At 45.0% G+C, this 15981-nt stretch overlaps 1 protein-coding gene across 1 annotated transcript in view; it reads right to left on the reverse strand.

The window, feature by feature from the left end:
* Positions 1-10762: 10762 nt before the first annotated feature.
* The window catches only part of adgra1b (adhesion G protein-coupled receptor A1b), a gene marked incomplete at both ends in the record, with an annotated part of 187318 nt that continues 182099 nt past the window's right edge, over positions 10763-15981 (reverse strand). Inside the window, 2 exons of the mRNA XM_080036365.1 lie at positions 10763-12206; positions 12338-12433. Of these exons, the coding sequence (XP_079892491.1) occupies positions 10763-12206; positions 12338-12433 (1540 nt within the window). The remainder of the gene's footprint in view (positions 12207-12337; positions 12434-15981) is intronic.

The following is a 15981-nucleotide window of genomic DNA, read 5'->3' on the forward strand; positions in this document are numbered from 1 at the left end:
TTCACTGGGGTCATGACTGGGGTCCACTGCACTGCCTCAAGTTACACATGTTAACCACTAGATGGCATTCCTGTATAGGGAGCAGAACAAGAGCAGAAAGGGAAAACCAAAGGCAGGGTTGGCTAATCAGATGTTACAATGCGTTCGCAAAGGTGACAGTTGATGCCAGTGCCAGAGCGACGTTACGTTACATCAACGTCTGTTTGTATACAAGGTGTTTCTTCCTTATATAGCATCTATTTTAGTGAGCAGCTTGATTTCTCTCTCATTTAGAGGATAAACCTGTGGAGATCTCCGAAGGCTTCTCCAATTCAAAACTCACATTTGCACATTTGGCCACTAGTTTAAAGACCCTAACAGTCAAGTGTACAAAAGCAATCTGAGATTCCCAGAGCTCATCTGCTGAAAACAAATCCATCAAGACTGAGAAGCATTTATTTATATTTTTTTTACATCATTTTGATTTCCTTTCGGATTTGTGTTTGTTTTTTAGACTGTATCAGATCAGGGATGTCAGGAAATTAGAGGAGAGAGAGATGGGTAGTGGATGCACACTGGGGAGGTTTCAGGTCATGGCTGGTGCCACAAGGGAGGTGTCACATACTCTCTCCATTATTCATGTTTGAGTTATTTACCGGACTTTGCAATTGATATTTTCTGCAAATTAGATTTTCCAAAATGAGGGGTCTAAATAGTTTAAGGCCTTTGCTCTGGACACACTTGGACACGCCAATCTCATTATCATAGTCAGCCGTAAGGGAAATGATCAAATAACTAAGACAACAACAAAGAAAGGAGATTAAAAGAAGAAATATTAAGAGAAAGACTAAGGAGTCGTATAATACAAATATAGATAGAATAATACATTGAAATGCGTTAAAATAGTTTCCTCAATTGATTGAAATTTAAAGGGATCAACTGGTTGAAAAGAATATACATTTATTTTTACAGCAGATTTAAATAATTTAAACAATATCCTTTATTCATAGTATCTTTCTCTGCCATTTCATTTATTTTTATTTATTTTTATTTCTTCACCACATTGTCGGAAATTACTTTGGCCCGAAAGTAGTCTCAGCAGGCTTACCAAAACCTCCAAATTCACAATAGTGTAACATTGTATACACTATGTCATGTTTGATTTCAAGCAGCCCCTTTGCATAGCTGTTATAGTATTGTTAACTTAAATCATTGCAGTTCCCTTTACAAACTTTTTCAAATACATCTTCCTTTAAGAGGATAGACTTTCTTTTATTGAGTGGTTGCACACCCGTTAGTGGTGGCTTTATGGGATTTAACACACAGCCATAACAAACAGCTACTGTGGCGTAATCTCCTGGCTTCACTCCTCCCCATCCTCTCGATTCCCACGTCCTTTGCCCACCATGCCGTGCCCAGCTGTGTCCCTGCTCTCTCTCCCACTGAAGGAGGGATAGAGGAGGGGGGAGGGATCTGGCCGGCTTGGGCCCTCCCCTGGCTGCCTGGCTTTAGTGTTGGAGCCTTGATGTTTTTAGACTGCAGACTCTGCCTCTTAGGCCCCCATATAATCCAGTGGCTTGTTGCTATTCAAACCATCCTATGATTCTCTGCTCCCTTCCAGTTGTAACGTGTTGCGTCACCATTAGAAGGATGAAGCTATAAATAACAAAGAAAGGCTTGCGGGGGAGGGAGGGGGAGAGAGACAGGGCTATCAGCCACATAGAACAACGCAGATTGGCAGCTCTACTGGCTCCATCAGCAACCCCAACACTGCAGCTTTGAGTTACGGAGCGCAGTAATGTTCACACTTAACTGACTTAGTCTTTGGCATGCATCACAATATAATAGTCGCAACAGGATTTGATGCATTCAGAAAAATTCAGCACACCAGCAGGGGGCCCAATGGCTGTGACACCAAAACAAGTTACAGGGAATATGCAGACATGTCACTCACCACCGAGACCTCAGAGTGTTGTTTTTTTTTATTATCTGGAATGAGCTACCAAGAATTGTCACTTCATAGACGGAGAACCAGGTGCGGCTGTGTTGACAGTGTAAGCCACTGTGAGATAAGCAGAACGCGGGGTTGAGTTTGGTAAACTACGATGGGGCTTTCTGTTCATTACTTTCATGTGCTTTGACGAGTGATGCAAGTCTTCAGAGGGGGGAGCTGAGAGATAGTGATTGGCTGCGAGGCAACCTCTACAGAGGCAAAAAACACAGAGCATGACAACCCAAGTAAACCAACGGAGTGCTGTTTTTGTTTTCCAATGTCTGCAGCTCCAGTGTGCTGCATTAGCATATATCCTATCCTTTTGCCCGCCAAGCAACCAACTACAATGCAAGTCTGTGTAAGGAAAAGCAGGCTATTTTGCCCAAGTGAATAATGACAACGCAACATGATTCAAAGGCATGTACATCACTATCATTTGTAACTTTGGCTGCACCTTCACTAATGTTTCCCTGGTCGTTGTTTTTGGTTGTGGTTATTTGTGTGCACTTACTTGTTGTCTTGTACATTATTACCAATAACATAAAAATTTTAATAATCTGTCTCTTGATACACTGTTTGTGTATATAGCTGCTCTAATCAATGTTTCTTATACAACAGATACAATAACAATGGGTACTGCTGAAATTGGGGACCCATAGTGACAAATCCACGGAGAGCAGGGGTGGATTATTGTCATGGTTTGAGGCAGCTGTTTACTCTTCGCTGAATGTCATTGAGCACCTGGCACGTTGGAGAGGCAGATGGAGACCCAAACAGAACTAAATCAAGACGGAACATTTGATAAGACTTTAGTCAGGTGTCCACTAACACAACTCCATATTTGCTAATGTTGGACAATTGGACAGGTGTAAGTGACCACTTTCACCACAGCAAGTGTTACAGTCACTGGTGCTTTCTATTGCAATAGTAGTGAAGGCACAGGGTGTTATGATCCTGCCTGGGCCTCTAGCCCTTGTGTGTTTTTTCCCCCTTTCCCCTGTCTGTCTGGTCTGATTGCAGGGGTGGAGTCAGGTGTGTAGGAGTCAGGCACCAGCATCCACAGCTGCCACCAATCAACAATCTACTGTTCTACAAATACCCGGTTCAACCGTCCAGACAATGCCAGGTTGTAGTCTCTGTTTTACCCAGTCAGTCATTCTCCAGCCATCTTGATTTTTGACAGTTTCCATTGTATTTTTTCCGTCGCCTAATTTCTGTCTCTTTTTGCCTCAGTTCTTCCGGCCTGACTCCTGCCACCAGCTCCAGCCCTCGTCAGCCAGCTCTCCACCCCAGACCCCCCTGCCTGCCTGCCAGCTCTTGCTCGTCTCCCTGGACTTTCCCCTTTGCTCTCCCCCTGGAGCCCCGTGCTAGCCAGCTCCCACCGGATCACGGTCCAAACCCCCAGCTTTTCCAGCAAATAAAACATCTTAAACTGGTATTGTCTCCGCGCCTGTGTCCTCTCTGCCCAGCCATAACACAGGGGTTGCTAAGAGCATTAGAGATGGCTAGTGTTCTGCTAAGCCTCGACAGTGAGTCAGCATAAAACAATGCCTGGACCTTGACACTGGAAATGGAATTCAGCCATTAGTAATTGTATTATATAAACCTTTTTCTACAGAGGAATGTCCAATAGGGCGACTGTGGCTCAGGTGGTAGAGCGGGTCGGCCAGTGATCGAATGGTTGGAGGTTTGATTCCCACCCTTGTGGGTCACTTGTGTCATGGTTGTTGTGAAATTGGGCAAGACACTTCACCCACCTTGCCTCGTGTGAATTTCGATAGTTGGCCTGCTATCGGTGTATGAATGTGTGTGTGAATGGTAACGTGTAAATGGGAACAGGTCTCCCTTGCAAAAGAGTCTCTGCTCTCAATGGAATTTACCTGTATAAATAAAGGTTAAGAAAAAAAAAACTGAGGCATGTCCAAATGTCAATTTAGAGAAAGGCCTGTGTACAATTATCCACTAAAGGTAGGATGGCATTCAAAAATGGTGTAATAAGAAGTGTTTTACTTTCATGTTGTAAATAAAATAGGTTTGGAAATATATAGTCTTTATACATATATAAAGTATAGCTTTGTGTTAAACATTAAAACGGTATATGCAATTCATCATAACATTTAGATGCATCATATATTAATAGTATATTTATTTTTGCCTATGGCTGGCTCAGATAGTGCCATACAAAGGTCAATATTTCCCTCTGACATTTAGTGGGCTGGAATTTAAAAAGCCTCATAAAATGGAAAGTATCTAAAACATTGTGAGTTAGTATCGAACTCTGTAAATATTAAGAACTTGGAAAAATTGTTGGGAAATTCGTGCAAAAGAGCCCAAAAGTCCTCACTATTTGTACCTAGAATGAGTGGAGCTTAAAAAAAAGAAGCCAGATCCTACATTTCCCTAGCCTGGCATTCCCAGACCTGCCACTAGGCGCTGGCAAATTAAATTTGCTGCGCGTGTTGGTCTGGACACGCTCCGTTGAAGTTTTATCAAGAAGACCAGAAATCTGGCTATGGTTTCAATTGGTTATATCTAATATGGGCGCGCCAGAGCCCTTTATATGGTACTCTGGGGAGGACGTAACCGGATGGCGACAGTGACGTGCATGCGACGTCGAAGCCGTGATAGTAAACATCAAAGATGGCTGCGGATATGTTGTGTGAGTTTGAGACTGCTTTGGCCTCGACCCTTAACGATTTGGAAGACGGCACTCAAATCTTTCATTAGCAAGTAAGTGGAATGTTCTGTTTTGCCGACCGATAACGGCAAACGTTTAATTTAACAGTTTAACTCTGTTCGCTAAACGAAAGGGGCTTACGTCACCTTGTGCATCGCTCTGATTGGTTGTAGTGCTATCCAACTGCGTGCAGTGGCATTTGAAATGCACGAGTAGGAGCCGCCCCTTGAGTTGGAAATTACTATTGATCGTGGCCAGACCCTCTATCGTTCAAGATATCAGGGTCTGGATTTCCAGGCTAACATTTCCCCATAATACACCCCAAATGTGTTTAACATTAGACCCTCTCAGCCTCATAAATGTACACATATTTTCAAACTCCCAGTCTGTAACATAGGCAAATGTGTAAAACTGTGGAGCATGCGCAGAACACCTAGGCCAATTAAGGTCCAATTGACCGTATACATCGAGTATCTCCACTCCCAATCCCATTATCAGGATGTGTTTGGATTTAGTACGATCTCAGTGGGACTCACATGTTTACATGTATTTTAAAAGTCTGGTTTCAGTCAGAATAACACAACAAATTGATTTTTAAAACATGTATACGCGCATTGTGTCTCATGTGTCTTAATGTGTGTTCCAACACAGCAGTAGCCTCATACACCCACCCACCCACACCCCCCTCCCCACCCCACACACACACACACACACATACACCTATCATGGACACACATACACATTACACAGCCCATAAGAAATGGAACTTCCAAAAAAACAAGTGATGATATCTAATAAGAAGTTTTGCCCACCTCTTTGTGTATTCCCTTCCCCTTTGATCTCTCCAACCCATCTTCCTCGTCTCCCTTTCTTCCCAAAAGCCTCGAGCTATCCATCCTAATCCCCCCCCCCCCCCCCCCCCCACACACACACACACATACACCACCTTGTCTGCCAGTCCCGAGCATGTTGCTTAAGTCAAGGACAGCATTAGCATGATGATCACAACCTTCTATCGGGAGTCTGGAGCTGGCTTTGTTATTAGCGGTGGAGAGAGAACTGCTAAACATGCCTGTAAAGAGAGAGAGAGGGAGCGATAGAGAGAGCTAGAGATAGAGAGATAGAGAGAGTGTAGGAAAGCATGTAGAGACAGGCTGACTCGGCCTTCAGGATATTGAAGATGATGCATGATTACGTAAGACAAAGGCAAACATGTGTCGACATTAAAGGAAAACCATAATCAATTTGCGTGGTCAAATGGATTATGTTGTTCGGAATAGATGTGCAGACTTTCCAAGAAAGCCCTCTGTTCCAGTCTGTCAACGGAAGACAAAAGGCGTTTTCCACAAGCGTCAAGAGATGGGCCCTCAGAAGAGATTCAAACAGCATGTGTTGCACCGGAACATAGTGTACACACAGCTCCTCCATCATTAATATGAAAGCCCTCAGTGAAATCAAATCAAACTGAATGAATTCATGCTTGTTATTCCAGATCTGATTGCTCATGGATGCCCGTAGGTGGGAGAGGGGGGGGGGGGGGGAGAAAGTGGGACAACAAAAACAATTGCATCAAAGCAATAGGGCGTAACTACTTCATATAAACACATGCCGGTTATATTCAAGCCATCGCCAAATGACTTGACACAAATTTATTTTAAACCTACAGCTCCACAAAATTCTGTCTGTATTTCTCAGTATGGCAGCGTTTACAAACTGATGTCGCCCCCCGACACTGGCGAAGGAGCTGAGAAAAAACCCCAGGACGCGCCAAAGAAACGTTACAGTTGTTGAGTCTAATGCTAAGAAACATACAGCAGAAGGAATACAATCTATGCACGATCACTGAAGGCTTACCTCATGTAGGTGCGCTGACAGTGTTGTTGTAATTACTTTGAATTCCTCAGGGGGGGGGGGGGGGGGGGCGACATAAGTTACGCACTATAGCTTTAACTCATCATATCATCACAGAGGCACACACTCACTCCATATGATCATGCTCTCTATTTACAAACCTATTTTCTTTACAGCGGAGACATTAAAACACAACTAATTGCATCATAAACAGGCATCTGTGTTACTAAAATCGGATTAATTTTTAATGAAACAGATGCCATCCTGGGCCAACTTCTCTCCACCTCGCCAGCCACCGCGGCCCCTCAGTCCAAGAAGCACATGGCGAGGCATCGTCTTGTTTTACTGACTCCCTGTGGTACGCTGAACAGCACACTTTCTGCTTTATTGGTTCAAAGGCTTCTCCCCCCCCCACCAACCTCCTGGTAATTAAAGCCATCATAGCCTTATACTAATTATCTATGTAATCACCACTGCAGCTCATTTGGCGCTACAGCTACTACTCTGTTTTCTAAAGATACGTCCATGACTCACCTTTTTTTTATTTCCCTGACACCCTGCAGTATACTCGTGTTCAGTCTGGCTCTTCTATACAGCAGACGCACGAGGAAGAGATGGGCTCTGACATTGCACATGGCTTTCAGTCAGACAAAACTAATCTGATCGTCGGGATGTGGGGAGGATGTGTGTGTGTGTGTGTGTGTGTGTGTGTGTGTGTGTGGGGGTGGGGGGGGTGTAAGTGTGCGTGTGTGGCCTTGTAAAAAAAAAGAAAAAAAACTCCAGCTGCATATTAAATGTGCCGAGGCGTTTCATGGCCTGTCAAACCTGGGTGTGTGATTCACGACACTTGAAAGACACACCATCTCATTTCCTGGGTGATGTGTGCGCAGATGTGGACGCCTTGTGCATGTATGTGGACAAGATGTGTGCATGCACAACACAGACACAGACACAGACACACATAGACACACACACACACACACAATCCCACAGTGGCAGTCAAGCCTGCTATCATTTGAATCCCTCCCCTGTGGTGGCTCCTAGAGGCATCTCAATCTCCATCACGCTGTCAAAAGAAATAAACACATAACGGGGAGAAGTGAGAAATAAAAACAGGCTTTTTTCTTTTGCTCCCGTTCATCATCATAACAGTTAAATGCACTCTCTCTGCTCATGCGGCACACAGGGCGGGCAACACCCACACACACACACACACACACACACACACACACACACACACACACACACACACACACACACACACACACACACACACACACACACACACACACACACACACACACACACACACACACACACACACACGCTTAAGCCAAAGACGCTATCATCCGTTGCATGGTGAAAAAATACATTTATTGGAATCTGTGTCAATGTAGAAAAAAGTGAAAACTGGCTTGAGGTTTTTGTCACAGTACCACAGGTGAATGTCCCAGCAGCCGTCTGGTGAGCCGAACCTAAGTCAGCAAAGCTTGTTTAGGGCAGCAACATCTGCTACGGATGACAACATAGAAGTTGGCCTACTGTGGCCTAGGATGATACCACACACATTGTGTCACAGACTCTGACAAGCTCAGGCTGCTCCAAAAGACACACCGTCAGCAAATACACATGTTGTACAGCGATTAGCCTAGACCAAATGTTCTCTCAGCTTAATGTAGCTTTTAGCAGGAGAGGCTGTTTTTTTTTCAAATGTTTTGTTGTGATACTGTTACAAATCCCTTTCCAATAACAATAAAGCCGGGGCCACTGACTGCCATCAAGTAAGGTGGCTCAAAGCAGCCTGTGTCGTTTCATCAATTGTGGGGCAACTGTCTTAGAACTCATAAGCTTGGCCCATCATATCTCATTTTGTTCCAAATAACTTCAGTGGCCCCTGCGCAAAGCTATGAGATTGGTGCATCATCTTTGATGTCAACCAGGGCCTCCTTTCACTATTCAAAGCCTGCCGTCCAAATAAAGGGAGTATCATCATTAATATTTCTCTTTTTTTTTTCTACCACAGAAGCAGCTTTTATAAATAAAAAAAAAATCTGTCTGAATGAACATTTATATCAAAGACATACTGTTAAGTGACAACTTATATTCTGGCAGACCAAACCTTATGATGGATAGTTCATGTCTATCTCTGATATGACAGGATACGGCTCACAACACATGGCGAGTCTGCATACTTTATGGAGTGAAATAAAATTGCAACAGAAGAAAAAAAAGGCATTTGAAAACAAAAAAAAAGGACATTTCTAAACTCAGATACTGAGCATTAACATTGAGGGGTCAGTTTTTTTTACCCCCCATACAACTTTCTGTACATATAGACTTATTTAATTCTTAAATATCTTAAATCTCATATAAAATAATTCATCAGGAACTGATTCTATATACACAGAGAAGAGTGCCCACGATGGATAAAGAGATTGTGTGTGTGCATGCCGAGGTGGTTTCACAGGAGCAGGGGTTTTTAACTGTGAGACTATATGAGCTGCTTGGGTCTGTACTATTATTTTTTTTGTTTTAATGTTTGTCTTTTTCTGATGAAATGTGAAGCTGGTTTGGTCTTGAGTATTGAACTCAATACCACCACTGATAAAACAAGTGCTTCTCCATCCATACAAAGCGTCTTTTGACTTCTCCCTTGAGTGACAATTCCTCAAAGAGAATGTGGCCTTCATGGTAACAAAAAGAAAGAAAGAAAGAAAAAAAGATCCCTACTTCAACCTTGGCCTCACCTGACACAAGTTATCTACTAAAGCAGAGCCAAGAGCATTAACGATTTTCCAAGGACTGTACTGTAGGATAAACCTCATGTTAACATCTTGTTCAATAGAGATTTCCAGTACCAAATACTAACAATACTGCATTTGTAAGGAACAAGGATTAAGTTGCGAGTGTGACAGACATTCTGCATGGCAAAGCTGTGGCAGTCAAATGGGGTCGAGGCAAATAATCTGTTGGGTGGCTGGATGAGCGTTCATTTACACTGTTCAAACACAGCCCATGGCTACAAACAACTAAACATGCATGCTTTGGGGCTTTAAAACAAATGACATATAAATGGCATTGCATCGGCTCTACAGTGTGCCATGTTGTATTCTGTGGTCTTCAGCTTAAAACTGGTTGAGGTTGGCAAAGGGGTTTTGTTATTAGGAAGAAATAATACTACTTCCCAAAGCAGCTTGTTGTTTCTGTTATAATCTCATTCACACTTTTAATTTCCTAAAATGTCTGAGTGTTTGATTTTACAAAGAATCATATGCTGATATTATGTTAGAGAGCGTGTGTGTGTGTGTGTGTGTGTGTGTGTGTGTGTGTGTTGAGCTGAAGATAATTTAAAAAAAAAACTGCACACTGGTTTTGGCAATGAACTCGCTGTATGGACCTGGTTCTAAATGTGGCACAGTGTTCATCAACATGGATCCAATGGAATCCATGGCACCAACCTCTTTCATTTCACAATGGCCCATGCTGTTGCTGTCCACGGCTGCCGTTATTTACTTCTCCCCAGAAAATAATGAAACACAACTGTGAAGAACTTGTACAGACAGCACGATCAATACCAACCAGATAAGAGTATGCTTCATTTCACTTCTCGTTGACTGTTGCTTTGCGTTTTTCCCAACATCACTGGCATCCAAACATCTCTGGCAAAGCGACGGTTTTCTTTGTATATCACTTAGAAAATATCTAGCAGATATTCACAGTTGCTGGACTGAATGTCAAAGAAAAAATACCCACGGAGTCTAAAATTGCTGGTTTAGTTTTCTAAAACATAAATGCCAAGAGTTCCTGGAGGTTCACTGTCATCAAGGACTATTTGATGGATTCAGATTCCTTGCCGCGTGTTGCCTTGCCGCGAGCACTAACACACATATTCATACACACAACCATTCATTTTCTTGTATATATATATATATAGAGAGAGAGAGATCTGTAATAGTATGGAACAATGGAAATACCTTCAATTACATTTGACGGAATATGATGTGACACAAATTTCACAAATTCTCAAATTCTGATTGGCAGAAGATATTCTATTCTCATTTGACATGAGATCTGATTTCTGTACAGTAAAACGGCACACATAAAAACATGAGGACATTCAAATAAAAATATCCCACGCTGATTGTGATGTTTAAAATGTTATTCAATTCATTATTCTTTTTTTTTAATTCTAGAAAGGGAGGCAAGTGGTTTAACTTTTGGGTGGGACAAGGCAGAGGGGGGGTTGCTGCCTCTCTCCCACATTACACAGTAGTTTCGTTCTTCCAAGGTCCGGTGCGTATATTCCCCGTGCTGTCTGAGGCGTACAGGAGTCCTTCGTGCAGGCCCCCCTTTAGGATCCCGTTCTGATTGGGCGGGGGGTTCTGGGGGTAGGATTGTCTGCGCGGGGCATTGTGCATCTCCAGGTGATGATGCGTCGCTGCTATCGGCTCCTGCTCCGCCACTTTGCCGCAGCCGCACAAGAAAATGCCCGTGTCGCCGCCTGTCTCTGCCGGGCACAGGGAGGGGAACAGGTCCGCCTTGGAGCAGCAGATATGCCTGTGGCAGGGATTATGGCAGGCCAGGGCCTCATGCGCGGCAGCAGCAGCGTGGCACGTGTGATGCCCGTCGTGGTGGCACTCTTGGGCCAGGTGCGGACAGATGTGGGCGTGGCGCTCGTGTGTGCTGTGCGGGCTGTCCGTGTGTGAGCTGTGCACGCTGCCTCCGTCTGCGCTGGAGGGGATGTGATAGGCGTACTCCCTCTCACAAGCACCGGTCGTGGCCCGCCTACCCAAGGGCCGGCTCTTAGTCCTGGTGCTGCTGCTCTTTAGACAGGGGTGCAGCTGTATGCCCGGCCGGTAGCCCTCGGGGTCGGCGTGCAGCAGGACGTGTGTGGCGGCGTGTGGCTCCTCCTCCATCAGCTGCTGGCTGTGCAGCGCCGCGCAGCACGGCGTCACCGGCCCCAGACAGGCCACATGGTTCTGTGTGGACGGGAGGGCAGCGTGTTTACAGAGGCCCAGGCTGCCGTGACTGCAGCTCATCAAGGCGTTGCCCTGACACTCAGAGGAGTCGTGGTGGCAGTGGCTGTGACCGTGGCCGTGCCCGGGCGTATCTCCGTTCACGTTGACTTTGGGCCTCTGCACCTGTGCGGCTCCCTGGGCATTTCCGTTGGCATTTGCGCGTCTCCCGGGGCAACATGAGCACCAGCAGTGCCACACGTCGTCGCGCTTGGCACAGTGATGGATGAGCACGAAGAGGCCGAGCGTGACGGAGAAGGCACCGTAGAGGCAGCTGAAGATCATGTCCAGGAAGTGGCCCTGTGTCACGGCCAGCGCCCCAAAGCTCCACGTGGCCAGGAAGAGGAAGAGGGTGAAGGCGGCCGTCCGGAGCTGGGCCTTGAAGGAGTGCTCGTTGGCCAGCAGCGCGGGGTTGATGGGGATGCCGGGGCAGCCTGCGGGGCAGCCTCCAGCACCATGTGGGGCCTGTAGCGCTCCGGGCTCTGCCGCCCCCTGCTGGTGGCAGTGTGCCGGCACGTCGATGGCAGCCAGTCTCTGCTGCTCCTCGGGCAGCTGCTTAAGCTCGTATTTCTTCTCTGGACGGCGCCGCAGCTGGACGAAGGTACAGAGGAAGTAGACGCACGTCACCAGGACGATGAAGGCCACAGGGCCGAAGAAGGCTCCCAGGCTGGGCTCCCACGCCATCCAGCAGCTGCAACAAACACACAAGAGAATAGAAATTAATATTTAGATTTATGCTCACATATTATTTTTACTCATCAGCAGAACTGAAACACTCAACGATAAAGAGTCTAGAAATGTTTCCAGAAATCAAGGACTTACTAAGGCGCTTGCTCCCCGCTGCCATAGTTGTCTATATTCACAGCTGCCGTGACGCCGCAGATGACCAGGGGCACTCCACCACCGACTAAATAAAACCTGTGAGGTGACAGAGGGACAAACAGAAGGCAGAGAGAATCAGAGTATGAGAATGTTTGCAGTGAAAGTGGAATCTACAAATCCAATAAGTCACATCTGGATTAAAAGAGCACACAGAGAGTAGTTTTAGAGAAAGAAGATAACCAAAACTAAAAGATCCAAACAGATAAAGTGACATATGTTTTACTTTTCAGCTCATCACTGTGTTTGTGATATCACACTCCATGGGTGATATCACACCCACCGTTAGTTTTCTTTGCTGCAAACCTAAAGTGTAAATTTTACAGCAAACAAATCTGTTTGCTGTCGTTCTAAGCATGATTAACGCGTCGGCACGCATTACTGATATTTAAGGCATATGCCGTTCATAACAGCTCATGGGAAGTGAAGAGAAACCTGGATTTGAGCAGAAGGTGACAGTGAATTTAGATTCTACGTTTACTCAGCATTAGGCATTCGACAAACAGATGTCAACATGAATAAACAACATGTTGAAAGCCATAAACCATTTCATTCCATCATTCTAGGTTTGACCTTGTAGTTATTTTGGATTAGTTTGCCTGGTTGGTTTACAGCGGATCTACCCTTTCTCAACTGAAACAGAGATCCCCTCCAACAATGATAACAATTTTTATGAAATATAATCTCTGAAATATAATATTAGTTTTTATTTGACATCAGAGGAAATGAGAGCAGTGGCGCTACACTGTACCGTAGTAGAGGCCATATCTAATGAGTTTGGTGGGTGTTTATCTAATTGATAACACAAATAGATGTTAGCATCAGCTGAATGATTGACCGATCACGTTGTATGTTGTCTGTGCAGTAAAAAGGAAAAAGGCTGTTCTTGGTTTATGTTGGGGGAAAAATAAACCTTTTTAGGGTTTAGTTTTTAGGGAAACTCACTGCAGCACTGAGCGTCAGACCCGGGGCTGAAGGGAGTTTCTTACATTGGAAGCTTATCTGTTATGTGGTACTGACAAGTGAGTGGCATCTAGAATGCTTCATAGAGGCAGAGCTGAGTGTCTTTATACTTTCCAACTACACACTGCACTCTTCATTGCGGCTCAGCATACAATGCATTCCTTCAGAGCGTTTGTTGTCAGCGTCCTCAAACAAATGAACAAGGCAACTCCGCAAGATGCAATTAAACACATGCACAGTGCAGACAGTGTAACAGAATGTGACATATCGTTAGCAGCAGCCTGTGAACAAATGACAATACCGAGGGCGGAACGTTGTGAAGAGAAAATAACATGTTGCCGTTTTTCTCTGCCATGTTGTAAACATTAACACCATGGTAACCACCTCGGGGATCGCCCATGTTGGAAGTTCTCAAGTTAGGGAGTCTGATGTCCGCTTGGGATGATTCAGCTCTCACCCGCCGTCAAGTAGTTATCTTGAAATATCTGAGCAATGCATTGCATCACAATTCAAAGCCCTGGAAGAAGGCTGCAGCATGTGCAGAACTCAGCTTGCCTCAAGCCCTGGTAGCACATCACCCCCACCCTCATCTACCTTCACTTTCTCCCGGTTTAGTCCCGCACCGCATCCCCTTACAACATCCTTCTCCGCATCTGCAGACCTCTCCATGCCATTGCTCCTCAGTACCTGTCAGACCTCCTCCACCACCATTTTGTTGATGGGTTCCACGCTTGTGTGTTGTTACAGTGAGGTATCAACCTTCATTGTGCTGACACTGTAGAATTCTTCTCACAACACACTCTTTAAACAGTAGATGTGGATCGGCAAAATGCACATGCATGCACCACAAGACTAGGGCAGGCCGTCCAGGGCTGTATGAATGAAACTGCAAGTCCACGCCTGCATAGGGCCCTTAAGGGTCTTGCCAAAGGACCCTCACTGGACTTGCCCTGTCCTGACAGGGAATGGAACTCCTGTAGTCAGTGGTGTAAACCTTCTGAGCTATCCAGCCTGTGGTCTCTTGGGGACAGAGCTTTCAGTGTGGCAGCCCCCACCCTCTGGAACTCTCTCCGCAATGCTGCATCTTTGAAAAAAAAAAAAAAAACTTCACCTGTTCACTAAGACCTATGGAAGTCTATTTCTTCCATCATTCCAGGCAATCATTGCTATGATTGCTTTTCGTAATTGTCTTATGTATTTCTCTTTCTCACGATGTGTAGAGTGTCCTTGGGTCTTGGGCGCTATAAAAAATGCGTTACTATTTGTTATTGTTATTATCATTATAACAGATACTGTATCATGAGCCTTATGAGTTCACTGCAGAAATAAAGCTAATCCCCCTGCGGCTCCCCCCTCTGCACTGTCCTTGTCCTCTCTCTGTCTGCTGCACTGTCATCCACTTTCCTCCATAACACTATGCTATTTCCTCTTCGTTCCTGTTCAATCCCAACCTCTGTCACTGCTCTAACCTTTCCACCACTCCATCTTCATCCTCTGTTTCCTGCCTTCTATCGTCTCTCTCGCTCTCTCTTTATCCTCCCTCTCTCTCTCTCTCTCGCTCTCTCTCACCCAATCTATCCACCGCCACACAGCGCCCGTCCCAAAATTCAATTACAATCAAGATGTTTGTCTGAGCTGGTGGGTGAAGGTGGGTTGTGTGGGGAGGGCTGGCTGCATGGCTTTAACGGCCTGTCACTGTCTGTGCGAGTGGAGCGGTTCCCCCGGGGGACTCTCCTTCAACAGAAAGCCATTTACACACCCGTCAGCCAGATAAGCATAAATGAGAAGAACTAGTGGATGCTAAAGCACCGGGCCACTTTATAACCCTCATTGCCTTTTTCTCTTCTTCATACCTCTCTAGAAAAGCCCGATTGTGTTTCTTAAAGGTTCACGGCCAGTAAAACACATGTAACCTACATGCAAAAAAGTGTACAGCATGTGCGATTGAATTGCAGTCTACATGTTGCCCTGTTTTCATGCATAAAGTTGCTACTTTACGTACAAATTATTGCCAGTGCACTCACTCCTGAGCGAACACAGACACAAATACTTGCCCACACACATGCCCTGCCCATATAATACTCTTGGGTTGGTGGTCCTTCTATTACAAAAAGCCTTTCAAACTCAGACAAAATGGCTGTGTATGCATAGATGTGCTTTTGAGTGAGTTTGGGAACAGCAATCATCTGATATAAATAGACCCTGAAGTGCCTCTTAGCCAGCAGCTACACAGTGACTCCCCTCTACCCCCCTCTTCCCTTGCACTGTCCTCTATTCTGTGACTCTAAACTGTCTTCTCTTTGGACCGGAGCCAGGATATACATAGCACAGCTTGGGGCAACTGATGGTCGTATAGGTGAAGCACAGAGCATATGCTGATGGGTTAGGTTGGACTCAATGTATGAACTTGCTTTAAACAAGAATCATGCACGTCTGGATGCCAATATGTTTTTTTGACAAGAGTTAAACAAGAACATCAATAGTAGTAGCTAGCTAGTTGAAGATAGCTAACCCGTGCATACAGACTGGAAACAGGTAGCATGGCTAACTAACATTAAGCTAACTTAAGCTAAGCTAACCTGTGACCTTTAGTTTAATAGACAGTTATGATTGTCAGTCCTCTC

This window comes from Ammodytes marinus (genome assembly GCF_949987685.1).
Source record: "Ammodytes marinus genome assembly, chromosome: 11".
Classification (NCBI taxonomy): domain Eukaryota; kingdom Metazoa; phylum Chordata; class Actinopteri; order Uranoscopiformes; family Ammodytidae; genus Ammodytes; species Ammodytes marinus.